Genomic DNA, 22,536 nt, shown 5'->3' on the forward strand with positions numbered 1-22,536 from the left:
CACGGTGTAATCTGGAAATACAAGTTCTCTGATGACTCACCTGTGGGTTTGGGCCCTGCATTTATATTAAGGATGCCTTTTAAACTTGAAAGGGAGGCCAGAATGCAAGGCCTGTTGGGATGAGGTACAGTCTCCATGACAACCACAATCTGAGCTGTGTGGATGGAAAACTTTTGAAAGAAAGACACAGTTTTCCAAATGCTTCCTTGACCCATTGCCCTCTCAGTAAACGATCCAGGTTCATTCCTCGTACCAGATGCTGACGTAAACATGTCCTCTTTACTATAAACTGTTTCAGGGGAGACCTCAGCTTTAGAGCTGATCTCAGACCCGTTTCTGGGCAGAATCCTCTTCAAAAAATTTGTTACTTGATCCAGTTTGACAAGACTCAGGTTGACTTTCCAGGGACGTGATAATTCCAAATGAATTTCAGCTGTTTTTTAAAAAAAAAGGTTTAAAAAAAAATCACTCTTATTCAAAAGAAAACATTTCATATCGAATCATAGAAGTTTACAGCAAGGAAGAGGCCATTCAGCTTGTGAAAGACCGTAACATACATGTCAAACCAAAGTACTATTTTAGTTATTTTGCTCGACATGTTTAATAGTACCACATACAAAAGTAAATAAAACGAAACAAGCAAAATGTGCGCGTGAAAAAGACAATGAATCAGTTCTCAGTGGCTCATTTACCTGATCCCCTTTGGGTAATGGGGGAAATGACAATGACACACGTAACCGTTTTCTGATCATTTAACCATCCTCTTATTTATAATTCTAATAGTCAGAAATGTCTGTATACCAAGATCTAGTTTGTTGCTTAAAATTCTTTAAAGGAGTCATTACTTTCACCTAATCAATTGTACAGAACACAATCTTTAACACTGAGTCCTCGCTTAAGTCTGCATTATTCTCAATTCAGCCAGCAGGCATTTGAGAGTCGAGAGTGGGGAGAATCCTCTTAGTCCTCAAAAGCCAGCTGCTCACAGAATCTATTTACCTTCTTTAAAATAAAACACTGAAACAAAATTTACTCAAGAGCACATCTTGCATGTATTAGTCAATTTGTCAAATCCACAGGCTCCTTACCAACACTGAGGGAAATACAAACCAACTAATTTTTAAACAATACGGTAAACGCCACATAATAAATCTCAAGTTACGATTAGGCTGTGTGGTACGTCGAGCAATGGACATTTGGGGTGAATTACACGAGGTGTGTGCAGTCCTGGGGTGGAGCCAGGCAAGCTTGTGCCACAAGTGCTCAAATTCAATTAGGAATCCTACGCATGTCTGCACTGCTTCCTTCAAACATGGATTACTTAAAGTGGACAGGTTCAGCCTTTACTTTGCATTTGCCTTTGATTAAAAAAGAATAAAACATGGACAATGCTGTTGCAAGCGTGCAAGTACACGAAATGGACTAGAGTTTTGTCACGGCTAAAAATAACTCACTGGACAGTAGGATACCATTAAAAAGTGAAATATCACATTGGACCGGACAATGTTGGAGGTGCTAAAATATAGAAAATTAACTTTGCCGTAACCATTTATAATTGGATTTTTTTGAAGTGATATGTTACAACAAATATATGTTCATTTATAATGTTTGGGACACTTAAAGCTCAGAAAAGCGTTACAAAAACAGGTGCCTTGTATTAAATCACATCGTGCAGCTAGATTTAAAAACAAAACTTCAGAGGAGAGGCGGGGGCAGCGTCGAGAGGCCTGTAAAGGCCCAGCGGCAGCAGGAGTCGGCGGCAGTGGAGAGGCGGGGGCAGTGTCAAGAGGCCTATGAAGGTGAACCGGTGCAGCTGCAGCGGGGTGAGAAGGTAAAAAAGTAGAAAGAAATTGAAAGGTGACGTCACAGCCAAGGGGGTAAGTGATTGACTGGTGATTGGTAAGTAGCTTTGCTTTTCCCTTCCTATATCAGTAAGTAACATTCAGCACTGTTGTTGCCAAATTAAGTTTATCTAAAGTTTAAGTCATAGCAGGACAGCTCGGACACATGTTATGCTCTTCCTGTACTACGTGGGAAGTCAGGGTCACTTCTGGTGTCCCTGACCACCACGTGTGCAGGAAGTGTATCCGCCTCCAGCTCCTGACAGACCGCATTGCAGCACTGGAGCTGCGCGTGGATTCACTCTGGAGCGTGCACAATTCTGAGAATAACGTGAATAGCACGTTTAGCGAGTTGGTCTCACTGCAGGTAAAGGGCACACAGCCAGATAGTAAATGGGTGACCAGCAGGAAGAGCAGTGCAAGGAAGGTAGTGCAGGGGTCCCCTGTGGTCATCCCCCTGCAAAATAGATACACCGCTTTGGGTACTGCTGAGGGGGATGACTCATCAGGGGAGAGCAGCAGCAGCCAAGTTCATGGCACCGTGGCTGGCTCTGCTGCACAGGAGGGCATGAAAAAGAGTGGGAGAGCTATAGTGATAGGGGATTCGATTGTAAGCAGAATAGATAGGCGTTTCTGTGGCCGCAACCGAGACTCCAGGATGGTATGTTGCCTCACTGGTGCAAGGGTCAAGGATGTCTCGGAGCGGGTGCAGGACATTCGAAAAAGGGAGGGTGATCAGTCAGTTGTCGTGGTGCATATAGGTACCAACAATATAGGGAAAAAAACAGGATGAGGTCCTACGGGACGGATTTAGGGAGCTAGGAGCTAAATTAAAAAGTAGGAACTCAAAAGTAGTAATCTCAGGATTGCTACCAGTGCCACACGCTAGTCAGAGTAGGAATCACAGGATAGCTCAGATGAATACTTGGCTTGAGGAGTGGTGCAGAAGGGAGGGATTCAAATTCCTGGGACATTGGAACCGGTTCTGGGGGAGGTTGGAACAGTACAAACCAGACGGTCTGCACCTGGGCAGGACCGGAACCAATGTCCTAGGGGGAGTGTTTGCAAGTGCTGTTGGGGAGGAGTTAAGCTAACATGGCAGGGGGATGGGAACCAATGCAGGGAGACAGAGGGAAATAAAATGGAGGCAGAAGCAAAAGACAGAAAGGAGAATAGTAAAAGTGGAGGGTAGATAAACCCAAGGCAAAAAACAAAAAGCGCCACATTACAGCAAAACTCTAAAGGGGCAAAGTGTGTTAAAAAGACAAGCCTGAAGGCTCTGTGCCTCAATGCGAGGAGTATTCGCAATAAGGTGGACGAATTAACTGCGCAGACAGCAGTTAACAGATATGATGTAATTGGCATCACGGAGACATGGCTCCAGGGTGACCAAGGCTGGGAACTCAACATCCAGGGGTATTCAACATTTAGGAAGGATAGGCAGAGAGGAAAAGGAGGCGGGGTGGCATTGCTGGTTAAAGAGGAAATTAATGCAATAGTAAGGAGGAAGATTAGCCTGGATGATGTGGAATCGGTATGGGTGGAGCTGCGGAATTCCAAAGGGCAGAAAACGCCAGTGGGAGTTGTGCACAGACCACCAAACAGTAGTAGTGAGGTTGGGGACAGCATCAAACAAGAAATAAGGGATGTATGCAATAAAGGTACAGTAGTTATCATGAGCGACTTTAATCTACATATAGATTGGGCAAACCAAACTGGTAGCAATGCGGTGGAAGAGGATTTCCTGGAGTGTATTAGGGATGGTTTTCTAGACCAATATGTCGAGGAACCAACTAGAGAGCAGGCCATCCTAGACTGGGTGATGTGTAATGAGAAGAGACTAATTAGCAATCTTGTTGTGCGAGGCCCCTTGGGGAAGAGTGACCATAATATGGTAGAATTCTTTATTAAGATGGAGAGTGACACAGTTAATTCGGAAACTAGGGTCCTGAACTTAAGGAAAGGTAACTTCGATGGTATGAGGCGTGAATTGTTAGAATAGACTGGCAAAGGATACTTACAGGGTTGATGGTGGATAAGCAATGGCAAACATTTAAAGATCACATGGATGAACTTCAGCAATTGTACATCCCTGTGTAAAAATAAAACGGGGAAGGTGGCTCAACCATGGCTAACAAAGGAAATTAAGGATAGTGTTAAAGCCAAGGAAAAGGCATATAAATTGGCGAGAAAAAGCAACAGACCTGAGGACTGGGAGAAATTTAGAATTCATCAGAGGAGGACTAAGTGTTTAATTAAGAGGAGGAAAATAGAGTACGAGAGGAAGCTTGCAGGGAACATAAAAACGGACTGCTAAAGCTTCTATAAATATGTGAAGAGAAAAAGATTAGTAAAGACAAACGTAGGTCCCTTGCAGTCGGATTCAGGTGAATTTATAATGAGGAACAAAGAAATGGCAGACTAATTGAACCAATACTTCGGTTCTGTCTTCACGAAGGAAGGCACAAATAACCTTCTGAATGTACTCGGGGACAGTGGGTCGAGAGAGAAGGAGGAACTGAAGGATATCCTTATTAGGCGGGAAATTGTGTTAGGTAAATTGATGGGATTGAAGGCCGATAAATCCCCTGGGCTGACAGTCTGCATCCCAGAATAATTAAGGAAGTGGCCCTTGAAGTAGTGGATGCATTGGTGATCATTTTCCAACAGCCTATCGACTTTGGATCAGTTCCTATGGACTGGAGGGTAGCTAATGTAACACCACTTTTTAAAAAAGGAGGGAGAGAAAACGGGTAATTATAGACCGGTTTGCCTGACATCAGTAGTGGGAAAAATGTTGGAATCCATCATTAAGGATGAAATAGCAGCGCATTTGGAAAGCAGTGACAGGATCTGACCAAGTGAGCATGGATTTATGAAAGGGAAATCATGCTTGACGAATCTTCTGGAATTTTTTAAGGATGTAACTAGCAGAGTGGACAAGGGAGAACCAGTGGATGTGGTGTATTTGGACTTTCAAAAGGCTTTTGACAAGGTCCCGCACCAGAGATTGGTGTGCAAAATCAAAGCGTATGGTATTGGGGGTAATGTATTGACGTGGATAGAGTACTGGTCCACAGACAGGAAGCAGAGAGTCGGAATAAACGGGTCCTTTTCAGAATGGCAGGCAGTGACTAGTGGAGTGCCGCAGGGCTCAGTGCTGGGACCCCAGCTCTTTACAATATACATGAACGATTTAGATGAAGGAATTGAGTGTAATATCTCAAGTTTGCGGATGACACTAAACTGGATGGTGGTGTGAGCTGTGAGGAGGATGCTGAGAGGCTGCAGGGTGACTTGGACAGGTTAGGTGAGTGGGCAAATGCATGGCAGATGCAGTATAATGTGGATAAATGTGAGGTTATCTATTTTGGGAGTAAAAACACGAAGGCAGAATATTATTTGAATGGCGGCAGATTAGGAAAAGGGGAGGTGCAACGAGACCTGGGTGTTATGGTTCATCAGTCATTGAAAGTGGGCATGCAGGTACAGCAGGCGGTGAAGAAGGCAAATGGTATGTTGGCCTTCATAGCTAGGGGATTTGAATACAGGAGCAGGGAGGTCTTACTGCAGTTGTACAGGGCCTTAGTGAGGCCTCACCTGGAATATTGTGTTCAGTTTTGGTCTCCTAATCTGAGGAAGGACATTCTTGCTATTGAGGGAGTGCAGCGAAGGTTCATCAGACTGATTCCCGGGATGGCTGGACTGACACATGAGGAGAGACTGGATCGACTGGGCCTGTATTCACTGGAGTTTAGCAGGATGAGAGGGGATCTCATAGAAACGTATAAGATTCTAATGGGACTGGATAGGTTAGATGCGGGAAGAACGTTCCCGATGTTGGGGAAGTCCAGAACCAGGGGACATAGTCTAAGGATAAGGGGTAGGCCATTTAGGACTGAGATGAGGAGAAATTTCTTCACTCAGAGAGTTGTTAACCTGTGGAATTCCCTACCGCAGAGATTTGTTGATACCAGTTCATTGGATATATTCAAGAGGGAGTTAGATATGGCCCTTATGGCTAAGGGGATCAAGGGGTATGGAGAGAAAGCAGGAAAGGGGTACTGAGGGAATGATCAGCCATGATCTTATTGAATGGCGGTGCAGGCTCGAAGGGCCGAATGGCCAACTCCTGCACCTATTTTCTATGTTTCTATCTTGCATTTACTTAAAAGAAATGTTGCTATTATATGTGCAGGGGGCTATTCTCAGGCACATTTTCAGGTGAACTATAACTGTATCCATGAAGTATGTTAAAACTTGAACACATAATTGCGTGCAGAGATTTTGCTTTCGCAATGAAATAAAGAAAAAACTTGCATTTTTTAGAGCGCCTTTCACATCCTCAGGACATCCCAACTTGCTTTACAGCCAATGACGTACTTAGGAAGTTGTAATGTAGGGAATTGCAGCAGCAGCCAAGTTGCGCACAACAAGTCCCACAAACAGCAAGTACCTGGTCTGGAACTTGAACCCACAACCTTCATACTCATAGTCATACCACTAATCACAAAGTTTGAAAAAATAAATTCTAATATATTATCTATATGGAGTTTGCCACTAGATTCTTTTTTAAAGTTTGGCCCCAAACTACATATATGGGCTAGATATATTGCCCAGGCAGAGTCAATGGTATTAGAATGGTTGTACTGTATCTCAAACAAAATATATTTCTAAAAATGTCATTCAAGTAAAAACAAAAAGATTATGTTTACTGGTAACAAAAACTTCACTGTGCCCTCATATTTGTACAGGTTGAACCTCCCTTATACAGAACTCCCTTATCCGGAACCACCCCTCGTCCAGAATCATTCCTGGCCACCGGGTGGCGCATACGCAGAACTCCGACATGAACAAATTGAAGTCCTTCCTCGCTTCCGACTCCCGCAATTGCTGGCCTGATCCCGCGATTCATCGTCCTCCCTCCCCCACTCCATGATCTCTCTGCCGGACTCCCAGCCCTAAGATCCCTTTGCTCAGTACCTGTACCATCCAATTTAACGTGACTGCCTCTCGTCCGGAAAAATCCCTTATCCAGAACAGGCCAGGTCCGGAGGGTTCTGGATAAGGAAGGTTCAGCCTGTACCCGATTTTAAACTGGTGACAGTAATTTATTTGTGCTTGCAAATGCATTAAATAGGAGAACCAGTTGATGTGGTATATTTGGACTTTCAGAAGGCTTTCGACAAGGTCCCACACAAGAGATTAATGTGCAAAGTTAAAGCACATGGGATTGGGGGTAGTGTGCTGACGTGGATTGAGAACTGGTTGTCAGACAGGAAGCATAGAGTAGGAGTAAATGGGTACTTTTCAGAATGGCAGGCAGTGACTAGTGGGGTACCGCAAGGTTCTGTGCTGGGGCCCCAGCTGTTTACATTGTACATTAATGATTTAGACGAGGGGATTAAATGTAGTATCTCCAAATTTGCGGATGACACTAAGTTGGGTGGCAGTGTGAGCTGCGAGGAGGATGCTATGAGGCTGCAGAGTGACTTGGATAGGTTAGGTGAGTGGGCAAATGAATGGCAGATGAAGTATAATGTGGATAAATGTGAGGTTATCCACTTTGGTGGTAAAAACAGAGAGACAGACTATTATCTGAATGGTGACAGATTAGGAAAAGGGAAGGTGCAACGAGACCTGGGTGTCATGGTACATCAGTCATTGAAGGTTGGCATGCAGGTACAGCAGGCGGTTAAGAAAGAAAATGGCATGTTGGCCTTCATAGCGAGGGAATTTGAGTACAGGGGCAGGGAGGTGTTACTGCAGTTGTACAGGGCCTTGGTGAGGCCACACCTGGAGTATTGTGTACCGTTTTGGTCTCCTAACTTGAGGAAGGACATTCTTGCTATTGAGGGAGTGCAGCGAAGATTCACCAGATTCCCGGGATGGTAGGACTGATCTATCAAGAAAGACTGGATCAACTGGGCTTGTATTCACTGGAGTTCAGAAGAATGAGAGGGGACCTCATAGAAACGTTTAAAATTCTGACGGGTTTAGACAGGTTAGATGCAGGAAGAATGTTCCCAATATTGGGGAAGTCCAGAACCAGGGGTCACAGTCTAAGGATAAGGGGTAAGCCATTCAGGACCGAGATGAGGAGAAACTTCTTCACCCAGAGAGTGGTGAACCTGTGGAATTCTCTACCACAGAAAGTAGTTGAGGCCAATTCACTAAATATATTCAAAAGGGCGTTAGATGAAGTCCTTACTACTCGGGGGATCAAGGGGTATGGCGAGAAAGCAGGAAGGGGGTACTGAAGTTTCATGTTCAGCCATGAACACATTGAATGGCGGTGCAGGCTAGAAGGGCTGAATGGCCTGCTCCTGCACCTATTTTCTATGTTTCTATAATCACGCAGCTTTGAAGAATGTATTTAATTTAGTTGTTTCTTTCCCGTTTTAAGTACACGGTTTAAATCCATGTTTGGAGGTGAAAGAGCGTCCATTCAAGTTCTTACCGAAAATTCAAAGCAATTAGTCAAATAAAAGTTACAGTATTCGAGAGACCAGACGTCTAACTATATCAAGTCCATCTAAATACCATGAAAGCCACACCCGACATAATGCAAAAGCAAATACAAAAGCAAAATACTGCGGATGCTGGAATCTGGAATAAAAACGGAAAATGCTGGAAATCTCAGCGGGTCAGGATAGAAAGCAGAGTTAACATTTCGGGCCGATGACCCGATTTCACCAACCCGAAACTTTAACTTTGCTTTCTGTCGACAGATGCTGCCTGACCCGCTGAGATTACCAGCATTTTCTGTTTCTATAATGCAAAGGCATCTGGGAGAGCGGAAGAATTCTGACGTCTGCACTGATAGCAATTACAAACACTTTCATTCAAGGCTCTTATTTACAACAACTTGTATTTATATAGCGCCTTTAACATAGTGAACTGTCCCAAGGAGTATTACGAGATAAAAAATTTGACACCGAGCTGCATAAGTAGAAATTAGGGCAGGTGACCAAAAGCTTGGTCAAAGAGGTAGGTTTTAAGAAGGAAAGAGAGATAGAGAGGCGGAGAGGTTTAGGCAGGGAGTTCCAGAGCTTGGGGACCAGGCAACAGAAGGCCCGGCCACCAATGTTTGAGCAATTACAATCAGGGATGCTCAAGAGGGCAGAATTAGAGGAGCGCAGACATCTCAGGAGGGTTGTGGGGTTGGAGGAGATTACAGAGATAGGGAGGGGCGAGGCCATGGCGGGATTTGAAAATAAGGATGAGAATTTTTAAATCGAGGCTGCGTAGCTAAAATAATTAATATTTAGATAGTGCTTCTCACTTTAAAACAAAGTTCAGAACAATTTACAGGGAGCTGAGAGATGGACGCCAAGCTGGAATTGAAAGAACTTGTGTGAAGTGGGACACACGGTGGAAGAATAAGACAAAGGGCATGGTTAAAGAGATAGGTTTTTCAGGATAAGAACATAAGAAATAGGAGCAGGAATAGGCCAGTTGGCCCCTTGAGCCTGCTCCGCCATTTAATCAGATTATGGCTGATCTGATCATGGACTCAGCTCCACTTCTCTGCCCGCTCCCCATAACCCTTTACTCCCTTATCACTCAAAAATCTCTCTATCTCTGCCTTAAATATATTCAATGACCCCGCCTCCACAGCTCTCTGGTGCAGAGAATTCCATAGATTTACAACCCTCAGAAGAAATTTCTCCTCATCTCAGTTTTAAATGGGCGGCCCCTTATTCTGAGACTATGTCCCCTAGTTTTAGTTTCCCCGAGTGGAAATATCCTCTGCATCCACCTTGTCGAGCCCCCTCATTATCTTATTTACGGAGAATCTACACCCATTATAAAATTGTAAAAATTCTGCAGATGCATATGTACAATTAAAAAAAAATTAATTGTCCTGAGAACACCAAGTTCAAATTATTTACAGCTCTCTGAATCTAATCTTTACAATTTTGTACATCATATACTATCTATTTTGGAAAATGTGGTGCACACATTTTAAAAGCAATGGATAATTCAGCAGTGTCAACTGACTCATGTTACTATTTAATAAAACGAATTTTAAGACAGAAGGATCAAATTTGGATCAATTCTTTCTATTAGACTCCAATCCTGTAACAATACTTCTAATGTTAATAGACAAACTTTGGAAGGTAACAAAAGAGATACCAACCAAAGTGGTTTTGAAAGGGAGCTCCAGACAGTTGTGGTGTAATGGATGACTGTCCCTGCTGATAGAACGGAGGTGACAATGGACAAGCAGTGATCGAAATCCTGTGGATCAAAAGGTGAGGAGTTATGACTGGACAAGATGACTTAAATAGGATGAGATGAGACCATGGAGGGATTTGAAAGTGAGTGAGGACCTTTGCCAATGCGTTGGGCAACAGGAGCAGCTCACTGAGAGGGAAAGAACAACAACATTTCTGTTGAATACAGGATATTCATGCTCTTATCTAAGATTATGTCACAGATGCGAAAGGCACTGTCCTCCGGAGAGCAGACATCTTGCATAGCAATAGAGAGAGAGGATGGGTAGTCGAAAACACGTGAGAGTAACTGGAGGAAGAGTAGCAGGCTCAGAGAAGACACTGGGAGTGGCGAGGCTGGAGGTTGGAAACACTGTCTCCTGAGAAGTGCAACAGATGTGGAAGGTGCTGGAAGGAGAGCATGAAACAGCTGGATGTATTCCTGGAGACAGTCAGCAGCCTATATAGCAGAACTTGCTGATACTGGAAGAGAGCGAGACTGTGAACCTGTCCAGAGCGGATAAGAGCAAGCGACAGTAGAATAGAAGTTTGGGAAAGTCACAATAGGGTCATGGAACAAAGGAACATCAGAAATAGGAGCAGGAGAAGGCTATTCAGCCCCTCAAGCCTGCTCCGCCATTTAATAAGATCATGGCTGATCGTCAACCTCAACACCGCTTTCCCGCCCGTTCTCTATAATCCCTTGATTCTACCGCTATGCAAAAATCTACCGCTCTCAGCTTCAAATATACTCAATGACTGAGTTTCCACAGCCCTCTGGGATAGAGAATGCCAAAGACTTGTAACCCTTAGTGTAGAAATTTTTCCTCATCTCAGTATTAAATGGCCAACTCCTTATCCTGAGAATATTCCTCCTAGTTCGAGACACTCCAGCCAGGGGAAACAGCCTCTCAGCATCTACCCTGTCAAGCCCTCTCATAATTTTCCTTTTTTTTTTCCAATGAGATTACCTCTCATTCTTCTAAACTTCAGAGAGTATAGGCACATTCTACTCAATCTCCCAGTATCAAAAGTATTAAAAATTTGATTGAAATATTCACAAAATATAAGCTCATTTTATACCAACCCTCTCATCCCAGGAATCAATCTAGTCAACCTTCGTTGAACCCACTCTAAGGCAATTATGTTCTTCCTTAGGTATGGAGACCAAGGGGCCAATATTCCCCATCCCCAAAGGGATGGCTACCGCGGGGTTTGGGCGGCCGATCGAAAAAAAGCCGCTGTAAAGGTAGGTTTCTTGAGAGTTGAGCTCAGCAGCGTGCGTGCCACTGAAAAGCAGTCAGGTCAGGGATTTTCACCTACAAAAAGGTAGGACTTCTTCAGGCAGTGCCCCCGCGAGGTATTCGAGTCGGTGCTCGAATGCAACACCGCTGGAGTTTTGCCACGATCGGGGCCCTTTGGTCGGGAAATAGTTCTATTAATTTTACTGGTTTTATTTCAGATTCCATCATCAGCAGTATTTAGCTTTTCATATAGTTTTATTAATTGTTTGGGCTCCATTAAACCTGCTGAGTGCTGCTCAGAGGTTTGCACATACTTTTGTGCAACTTTCAGGTCTGACTCTTTCGTGGAGACCTATGGGCTGCAGAGACCTGCTTGGCATGGTTCACCCTGAGGATGGGAGGAGTGTTGGGAAGGCGATACCTGGTCAGAAGCAGGGCGGCACGCAGGGGAAGGCATCGCCATCAGCACCGTGCAGAGAGGCAGGCGGCAGCCATGATTCGTTCATTCTGCGCCAGACCAGTGTGCCCGCCATCTTGACCGGCCTGAATCAGGATTGCGGTTGGCTGCAAGGGATATCCCTATCCACTTGGCCGCTCACTCCACTGCAGAACCCCAGGACAGCGCCAGAGCATGCATACAATGACGCACATTGTGCCACCAGGTCCCATCATCATAGGCATCCTTAGCAGAGGTGCCTGGACTGCTCTGGTGGCACCTTGCAGTAGTCTCCTCAACGGGTCTCCATAATTGTGGGGGTCTGCTGCATGCTGCACAACCTGCCTATCATGAGGGGACAGCCGCTGGAGGTCGAACCAGCAGTACCATCTGAGGAGGAGGAGGAGGAGGAGGAGGAGGAGGAGGATCCCCGACGCCGTAGAGCTAGGAGGCATTGATCCATTGCCACCCTGGAAGGGCCGGGTGCAGACTGGCCAGCACCCTCCTGGGAGGGTGCATCCTCATATATGTGGAGGTGCCTGATACCTCCCCTGCAATCTCCCTCCATCCATTATGTACTGGCGGTCTGCCAGGTCTCCCCACGTCAGGAAACATTATTCTTCTTCAGTCCTCCACACCGTCCATCAGTGGTTCCAGCTCCATATCAGTGAACCTGTTGGCTCTCCTTGCACCTCTTACAGCAGCCATTCTTCCCCCCTCAGGGCCTTGCTGCAAACCCTGGCCGACCAGCTGGCTCATTAGAAACCCTTATCTGCATGCTGAATTTCTCAGTGGTGATCATGCTCAAATTAAGACTGCCACACCGCTGAAAAATCCACTTTAGAAGGGTTCATTAGCGCTGGAACCCATTTGTCCACTTTTGGAGCTGAATGAGGTGGCCCAGCCACAAAAAAATTTGGGTGCTAATGGCCCCAAAAAGGTGGGGGGGAGCACCAGCTTTCCGGCGGTACTGAATTTCGAGCCCCAATACTATACACAGTACTCCAGGTGTGGTCTTACCAAAGCCCTGTACAATTGCAGCAAGACTTGCTTACTACAAATACCCCTTCTCCCTTGCAATAAAGGCCAACATAAGACTTGCCTTCCTAATTGCTGACTGCACCTACATGTTAACTTTCTGTATTTTATATACAAGGACACTCAAATCTCTCTGAACACCAACATTTAATAGTTTCTCACCATTTAAAAAATTATCTGTTTTTCTATTCTCCCTACCAAAGTGAATCATCTCACATTTTCCCACATTATACTCCATCTGCCACCTTCTTGCCCACTCACTTAACCTGCCTATATCCCTTTGCAGACTCTGTGTCCTCCTCACAGCTTATTTTCCCGCCTAGCTTTGCATCGTCAGCAAACTTGGAGACATTACAGTTGGTCCCTTTATCCAAGTCATTAATGTAGATTGCAAATAGATAACGCCCCAGCACTGATCCTTGGCGCACCCCACTTGTAGCAGCTTGCCAACCTAAAAATGACCCGTTTATTCCTACTGTCTATTTTTTGTCCTTTAACCAAACCTCTATCCATGCTAAAATATTACTCCCAATCCCATGAGCCCTTATCTTGTGTAACAACCTTTCATGTGGCAACTTATTGAATGCCTTTTGAAAATCCAAATATACTACATCCACTGGTTCCCATTTATCTACTCTGCTAGTTACATCCTCAAAAGATTTGTTAAACACAATTTCCCTTTCATAAAACCATGTTAACCCTGCCTAATCATATTTTGATTTTCTAAGTGCCCTGTTACCACTTACTTAACAATGGATTCCAGCATTTTCCCGATGACTGATGTCAGGGTAATTGGCCTGCAGTTCCCTGTTTTCTCTCCCCTTCCTTTCTTGAATAGCTCACCTGTCCTAATATCTCATGTGGCACAGTGTCAAATTTTGATGGATAACGCACCTTTCATTTGCATCCAATCCACTTTCCTGAATCTATGGAATTTTAGAAGCTTAGAACAAATGCATCCACTATCTCTGCAACCACCTCTTTTAAAACCCTAGGATGTGGGCCATCAGGTCCAGAGGATTTGTTGGCTGTTAGTCCCATTTATTTAGTCCCATTAATTTCTCCAGTACTTTTTCTTTACTAATATTAATTATTAATATTAATTACTTTAAGTTCTTCACTCACATCAGACCCTTGGTTCCCCAGTATTGTTTATTTTTGTCTTCTACTGTGAAGACAGTTACAAAATTTTGTTTATTTTCTCTGCCATTTCTTTATTGCCCATAATTTCTCCTGTCTGAGCCTCTAAGGGACCCATGTTTACTTTTGCTCCTCTCTTTCTTTTTACATACTGTAGAAGCTCTTACAATCTGTTTTATATTTCTTGCTAGTTAACTCTCATTCTATGTTCTGATACACATTACTAATCATGCAATAAAGTCATAATTGTTATTGAAACAAACTGCATTTGTTGGTAATTTGCCCGAAAGGTTGTCTGAGCAAAATAAATCTTTAAAAATGAAACTACGAATAAAAAAATTACACTGCGGTGAAATAGCAGGAAAGACCATCTTTCCAAGTTGAGGCTAGATTGAAAAGACACAACCTTCAATGTAATTTTTTTAGTCACATAGTTCATCTTCAATCTTGCTCACAGTAGTATTCAATGGCACTGAATGATGTAATTTTGTGATGCAGGCACACTTTGAGACAAAGGTTATCGTTATACTCTTTAAAAAAAAAAGTCCTTTTATATCTTTACAGGAATAGGAGGAGGTCATTCAGCCCATCAAGCTTATTCCGCCATTCAATAAGATCATGGCTAATCTGTGACCTAATTCTATATACCCACCTTTGCCCCATGTCCCTTAATACCTTTGGTTAACAAAAAACTTCTTATGTGGTGGCTTGGTGTTAAATTTTGTTTGATAATGCTCCTGTGAAGGCGTTTTACGAAATGCAAATTGTTGCTGTTAATGTGATAGCAAATATATTTTCATTTGAAGGTGTTTTCTCATATTCCTCAGCAGAAACACGGATATTGGTGCTGAATTACATTGTTGTAGCAATGTCAAACAACTGTCTCTGGAAGCATAAAAATCTATTAATAAAAATGTACTGCACTAACAAGTGACCTCAAGTTAATTTAAAATAAAGGCCTGAATACATTGCAACATTTTGATGAACTCAATTTTTCACATGTCAACTCTCTTTAAATCAAAGATGATTACTTCAAACAGTGTCAGCATGGTTAGAAACACTGTATAACTGGGATCAATTGGGCAAATTCCTAAATTTATACGATGCCATATCTGTGGCACACATCTGAACTGAATGAAGGTTCAGCGTGCATCTGATCTAATGCTCCTTCACTATAGCTTTTTTTTTTGCAATGGGACTAGGTTGCCCTGCTTCAAATTATGGAGGGCCAGCATGCCAGTATGAGGCCTGGATTAGTTCACCTACTCATTGGGGATTTGTCTCAGTTGGGAATGGATTTATTACAGTTTCACACATGGAATGAAGCTCGTGTCAGCTGAGGCCAGTGACACTTCATATGATTCAAATTAACCTGTTATAGGCGCTCTGCTGGGCCAACCACTGTGTAAAAATGACGACATTTTCTTTTTCTCAAAAAAAAAAACGACTTGATAGAAACCAGGGATGCCAGGTCATAATGGTTGCAATTTGTTCCAACTAATCTATCACCTGCCGGAGTTATTGGTCTAGTGGGTTTCTGGTCACATTATGCTGCAGGTTTTCGAGAAACCACTGACCTTGTTAATGGACGGAATTATATCCTTTGCTAAATTCAGGAATCTCTTGAAGAAATACTTATTTGGTATCCTGAACCAGTGTGGGACGGGGGCTCAATCAATCACATGCAAGTTTATATGGCAGAGGGGAAACAGGCAGCAGAACTTTTATTTGAATTATGTTATGTGTAACATTTTGGATACAGCAAATAATCCCTTTTTTTTGCCAGAATGGTAACACAATGCTACTATTTTTTAAGCATACAGGATGCCAACATAATTTTTTTATTGCTATTTTCTGAAGGCCCATATAAAGCTATGTCTCTCCAGCTAGCAATAAACTAAAGTAAGCCGTGGAGGACCTTAAACTACAAGAATTTCAAGCCCGGCAGAATGATGGACGGGCTTACACCACCGATTTATAACCTGCACAGATACGCCAATAATTGGCCTTTTCCTTGCAGAATACACCGTTGCATTCTTATCGTCCAGGTCTGGGTGTTGCTAGCGCCATTTCCTGCAGGAACTATAACGTGTACACACTGACATTAGTATCCTGTTACCTCAATCTGGAAAAAATATATGTTTGCTGCCTTTGCCAAATGTATGGAAAAATAGCCCCTTCATGTGGTATCAAGTGCATTACCATATCCTGCCATTACCCATTCATTAGCGGTTTCACTGTCTAGCTACTAGCTGTCATTGAACTCAGCTTTTTATAATGCAGAATGACTGCTGGGCTTCCTGTGTGTTTGAATTACGAGATTAGGTTTCTGCTAAATTGCATCTGTTTATCTCCTTCGCCTGCCAATTGACAAATTGTTTACAACATACAGTTCACTTGAGTAAATTTTAAAATCTTCACTCAATCCTTTGAGGATTACCGTTCCAGCTTGCACCACATAAAATCGAGCGCAAGACAATGAAGGGAGCACCGCTGCCCGAGTAGCGTTTTAGTCGTACATGTGGCGAGGGCCTAGGGGCAACGCGGGCCAGCCCACACTGTGCGATACGTGTGCGCACTAGGTCCGTGCAGCAGAGCTGGTCTCCAGTCATCTTGGGTAATCCTTGCCACTGGACCAAGACCTAGCTCTGTCAAGCCCGTGAGGTGGCTGGTGTGCAACGGCCACCACATGTTAAAAAAAATCCATGCACAGGCATCTTCCACCCTTCAGGATGCAGTTCGGGACCTGAAATATCAGGTCCCTCATTGAAACACCTGTGAACTCATCCCTTTTTGGTGTGGAAGCAAGTCATCCTCGATGCGAGGGACAGCCTATGATGATGACATGTGCACGATTTTGAAGGAATCAAAAGCTGGGCTTTCCGAGAACGTATTTTAACAAATGGTAAGCTCTCAGACTTTGCTGCTGTAACCAACCCCCATTTTTATTTTTCCCCCCCGTGATTCAGATCGCACAAAGTGGCCATCAGAAAGCACGGGGCCACTGGTAAGGTGAAGTCTGATGCTCTTACCTGGCCCATTGAGGAAGTCTTTGATTTGCAAAGAGATGAGCGGAGGGGGAATGCCGGCTTTGAGATCGGCGTCCCCAGCAACAGTCTGCAACCAAAACACACTGTAGTCCAGCGCTTCTGGGAGAGTCTTCCCAGGATCTACAACAAACAAAAATTAAATCACATATTACATCACTCTTCTCTCTTTTTTTTTCTTGAACAGACTGAAGTGCGCATTGTCAAATTAGATGCCAGTTATAAAATTTTTCCCAGTGAAAATAATTTTCCTTGCAAAAAGCTAATCCGCTGGAGGTTCGTGTTTAATATAAAATATAAATTGAGTTTGCCTTCGCGTTGAATTGCACAACAAAACTGTTTGCGTTATAGTGAGATAAAACTAATCTCAAATTCATTACAAATCAGCTCAATTTTCCCCTCGCCAGGTAATTTGTTTGATTTAGAATAAATGGAACTCTCCTTTTTCATCTGCTCACATAGTGAGAACATGCAAAGCAATGCCAGAACCTCCAAGAGGACAGCAGTAATAGAACATGTTGGCATCTACCGTCACCTTGAAGACTCTGCAATACTGAACACAAAGTGCAGTACAGCTATCTTAAATGGCAAAGGGCTTGTCTCATTTCCAAAGGAATGAATAGAATGAATAAATATATATATATTTTTTATTTATTTGTTCACGGGATGTGGGTGTCGCTAGGAAGACCAGCAACCCCTAATTGCCCGAGAGGAGGAGGTGGTGAGCCACCCTTTGCGTGGGCAGTTAAGAATCAACCACATTGCTGTGGGTCTGGAGTCAAATATAGGCCAGAGCGGGTAAGGATGGCAGATTTCCTTCCCACAAGGACATTAGTGAACCAGATGGGTTTTTACGTCAATTCGGTAGTTTCATAGGCCCCAAGTTTCCACATGATTTGCTCCTGATTTTTTAGGAGCAACTGTAGGACGGAGTATCTTAAAAATCGGAATTCTCACCATTTAGTTTGCTCCAGTTCTAGTCTGTTAGAACGGTTTCACTTTGGAACAGAATTTTTTTTTCAAAAGGGGGCGTGTCCGGCCACTTACGCCTGATTTCAAAGTTTCGTGAGTGAAAACTTACTCCAAACTAACTTAGAATGGAGTAAGTGAAGATTTTACTACGCTCGAAAAAACCTTGTCTACACTTTAGAAAATCAGGCATAGGTTACAAATCAGGCGTAGGGAATGGTGGGGGGGTGTTTAAAGGGAAGTTTACAAACATTAAACACTTCAGTTTTACAAATAAAGAGCCATCATCAATAATAAATGATAAATACATCAATAAATCAATCAAAAAAAATTAAGAAGAAATAATTTTTTTCAAATAAAAATCAATAAATAAAACATTTTCTACTTACCGACTCCAACAGCGTGCTGGGATGCCCCCCTCAGTGTGTCTCTGTCAGTGTTTCCTATCTCTCTGTCTGTCTGTGTGTCTCTCATTCTCTGTCTGTCAGTGTCTGTGCTTCTGACAGCGAGGGGAGGGGGAGGAGGGGAGTAGAGGGAGAGAGGGGAGGATGGGGGAGGGAAGGGGGAGGGATGGGGGAGAAGGGGGAGGGATGGGGGAGGAGGGGGAGGGATGGGGGAGAAGGGGGAGGGATGGGGGAGAAGGGGGAGGGATGGGGGAGAAGGGGGAGGGATGGGGGAGAAGGGGGAGGGATGGGGGAGAAGGGGGAGGGATGGGGGAGAAGGGGGAGGGATGGGGGAGAAGGGGGAGGGATGGGGGAGAAGGGGGAGGGATGGGGGAGAAGGGGGAGGGATGGGGGAGAAGGGGGAGGGATGGGGGAGAAGGGGGAGGGATGGGGGAGAAGGGGGAGGGATGGGGGAGAAGGGGGAGGGATGGGGGAGAAGGGGGAGGGATGGGGGAGAAGGGGGAGGGATGGGGGAGAAGGGGGAGGGATGGGGAGAAGGGGGAGGGATGGGGGAGAAGGGGGAGGGATGGGGGAGAAGGGGGAGGGATGGGGGAGAAGGAGGAGGGATGGGGGAGAAGGGGGAGGGATGGGGGAGAAGGGGGAGGGATGGGGGAGAAGGGGGAGGGATGGGGGAGAAGGGGGAGGGATGGGGGAGAAGGGGGAGGGATGGGGGAGAAGGGGGAGGGATGGGGGAGAAGGGCGAGGGATGGGGGAGAAGGGGGAGGGATGGGGGAGAAGGGGGAGGGATGGGGGAGAAGGGGGAGGGATGGGGGAGAAGGGGGAGGGATGGGGGAGAAGGGGGAGGGATGGGGGAGAAGGGGGAGGGATGGGGGAGAAGGGGGAGGGATGGGGGAGAAGGGGGAGGGATGGGGGAGAAGGGGGAGGGATGGGGAGAAGGGGGAGGGATGGGGGAGAAGGGGGAGGGATGGGGGAGAAGGGGGATGGATGGGGGAGAAGGGGGAGGGATGGGGGAGAAGGGGGAGGGATGGGGGAGAAGGGGGAGGGATGGGGAGAAGGGGGAGGGATGGGGGAGAAGGGGGAGGGATGGGGGAGAAGGGGGAGGGATGGGGGAGAAGGGGGAGGGATGGGGGAGAAGGGGGAGGGATGGGGGAGATGGGGGGGAGAAAGGAGATGGGGGGGAGAAAGGAGATGGGGGGGAGAAAGGAGATGGGGGGGAGAAAGGAGATGGGGGGGAGAAAGGAGATGGGGGGGAGAAAGGAGATGGGGGGGAAAGGAGATGGGGGTGGGGGAAGGAGATTGGGGGGGAGAAGGAGATTGCGGGGGGAGGAGAAGGAGATGGGGGGGGAGGAGAAGGAAATGGGGGGGAGGAGAAGGAGATGGGGGGGAGAAGAAGGAGATGGGGGGGAGGAGAAGGAGATGGGAGGGGTGAAGGAGATTGGGGGGGGGTGAAGTATATTGGGGGGGTGAAGGAGATTGGGGGGGGAGAAGGAGATTGGGGGGGGTGGGGAAGGAGATTGGGTGGGGGGGGGGGAAGGAGATTGGGGGGGGGGGGGGGGAAGGAGATTGGGGGGGGGGGGGGGGGGGGAAGGAGATTGGGGGAGGAGGCTGAACGGGCCGGGCCCGAGACTTCGGGCAGGGCCCGTCCCCAGCACCAGATTTACAGGTAGGTGGCGTTGGGTTGGGTCGGGGGGGGGTGGTGGGAGGGAGGTCGGTTCGGTTCGGGTCGGGGGGAGGGAGGTCAGGTCGGATCCAGCCCGGAGGCGGGGGGGTGGGGGGGGGAGCGGGTGTTGGGTCCGGTCCAGGGGCGGGGGGGAGAGCGGGTGTCGGGTCCCGTTGGAGGGGGGGGAAAGAGAGTGGGTGTCGGGTCCGGTCCGGGGGCGGGGGGGGGGGGGGGGGGAAGAGCGGGTGTCGGGTCCGGTCCGGGGGCGGGGGGCGGGAAGCGGGAGTCGAGTCGGGTCGGGAGGAAGCAGGAGCTGGCTGTGGGAGGAGCCTTATGCACACAGCCCCAGTGAGGCCAGTCGGCCAGGGCTAGGGACTGCGTGCTTCGGGCCCCTCCCACACAGTTTCGGGTGCCTGGAGCTACTGCACTTGCGTGCTCACTGTAGCGCGCATGTGCAGAGGTCCCGGCACTGTTTTCAGCGCAGGAACCTGGCTTCGCCCCCTACAGCTCCTGCTGCGCTGCGCCGAGGGCCAGAGAACCTGCAGGGAGGTGGAGAATACGGAGGTTTTTTTTAGGCGCACTTTGTGGCGCGAAAAACGGGCGTCCAGGTCGGGACTGCGCCGTTCTAGGCGCGGCTCGAAACTTGGGCCCAATGTCACCATTACTGACCTCGCTTTTTTTCACAGATTTAACGGAATTCAAATTCCCCAGCTGCCGTAGTGGGATTTGTCTCTGAATCATTAGTCCAGGCTTCTGCATTACTAGTCCAGTGACATAACCACCATGATACTGTACCCAGTATATATTAAACATTTACATATGTCTGTAGATATGCAAACACTTTCTCAATTGTTGAGAAAATTAACAAGTCATGTCATTGCTAAATTCTATTGTCCTTCAGGAGTCGCTTCTGAGACACGTAAGTATATCGTTCTTCGTTTCACACTTTTGTAGGATCAACAATCCTACGCACATCTTAAGCACCTATCATGTGGAATACTCACCTCGCATCTATTGCGGTCTGATTCACAAATCTGAATCTACTGCTCCCAACCATACTATATAATCTATCCCCATTTCCCATCATATTCTTTCTGAAGTTTCCTGATTGCCAAGAATTGTGTTATGTGACTGATAAAGTATTTTCCATGCAACAATTTACCCAGATAAATCATACCCATGCGTATAAGGTGGCCAAGGTTAGTGGGAAACTAAAAGATTGGGAACATTTTAAATGACAGCAAAGAATGACTAAGAAAGCAATAAAGAAAGGAAAGATAGATTATGAAAGTTAACTTGCGCAAAACATAAAAACGATAGTAAAAGCTTTTACCGATCTATAAAACGGAAAAGAGTGACTAAAGTAAATGTTGGTCCCTTGGAAGATGAGAAGGGGGTTTTAATAATGGGAAATGTGGAAATGGCTGAGACCTTAAATAATTATTTTGCTTCGGTCTTCACAGTGGAAGACACAAAAACCATGCCAAAAATTGCTGCTCACGGGAATGTGGGAAGGGAGGACCTTGAGATAATCACTATCACTAGGGAGGTAGTGCTGGACAGGCTAATGGGACTCAAGGTAGACAAGTCCCCTGGTCCTGATGAAATGCATCCCAGGATATTAAAAGAGATGGCGGAAGTTATAGCAGATGCCTTCGTTATAATCAACCAAAATTCTCTGGACTCTGGGGAGGTACCAGCGGATTGGAAAGCAGCTAATGTAACGGCTCTGTTTAAAAAAGGGGGCAGACAAAAGGCAGGTCAATAGGCCGGTTAGTTTAACATCTGTAGTGGGGAAAATGCTTGAAGCTATCATTAAGGAAGAAATAGCGGGACATCTAGATAGGAATAGTGCAATCAAGCAGACGCAACATGGATTCATGAAGGGGAAATCATGTTTAACTAATTTACTGGAATTTTTTGAGGATATAACGAGCATGGTGGATAGAGGTGAACCGATGGATGTGGTATATTTGGATTTCCAAAAGCATTCGATACGGTGCCACACAAAAGGTTACTGAAGAAGATAAAGGTACGCGGAGTCAGAGGAAATGTATTAGCATGGATAGAGAATTGGCTAACTAACAGAAAGCAGAGAGTCGGGATAAATGGGTCCTTTTCAGATTGGCAATCGGTGGTTAGTGGTGTGCCACAGAGATTCACGCTGGGACCACAACTGTTTACAATATACATAGATGACCTGGAAGAGGGGACAGAGTGTAGTGTAACAAAATTTGCAGATGACATAAAGATTAGTGGGAAAGCGGGTTGTGTAGAGGAGACAGAGAGGCTGCAAAGAGATTTAGATAGGTTAAGCGAATGGGCTAAGGTTTGGCAGATGGAATACAATGTCGGAAAATGTGAGGTCATCCACCTTGGGAAAAAAAAAACAGTAAAAGGGAATATTATTTGAATGGGGAGAAATTACAACATGCTGAGGTGCAGAGGGACCTGGGGGTCCTTGTGCATGAATCCCAAAAAGTTAGTTTGCAGGTGCAGCAGGTAATCAGGAAGGCGAATGGAATGTTGGCCTTCATT

The 22,536-nt window shown here is 45.7% G+C and overlaps 1 protein-coding gene across 3 annotated transcripts in view; it reads right to left on the reverse strand.

The window, feature by feature from the left end:
* Positions 1-22,536, reverse strand: part of LOC139277917 (intermembrane lipid transfer protein VPS13B-like) — a 1,209,249-nt gene that overhangs the window by 204,466 nt on the left and 982,247 nt on the right. For all 3 annotated transcript variants that reach the window (XM_070896555.1, XM_070896554.1, XM_070896561.1), the window contains exons 35-36: positions 16,951-17,088; positions 41-433 (exon numbers count right to left, since the gene is read on the reverse strand). In XM_070896555.1, the coding sequence (XP_070752656.1) occupies positions 41-433; positions 16,951-17,088 (531 nt within the window). The remainder of the gene's footprint in view (positions 1-40; positions 434-16,950; positions 17,089-22,536) is intronic.

Source organism: Pristiophorus japonicus, chromosome 1 (genome assembly GCF_044704955.1).
Source record: "Pristiophorus japonicus isolate sPriJap1 chromosome 1, sPriJap1.hap1, whole genome shotgun sequence".
Lineage (NCBI taxonomy): Eukaryota > Metazoa > Chordata > Chondrichthyes > Pristiophoridae > Pristiophorus > Pristiophorus japonicus.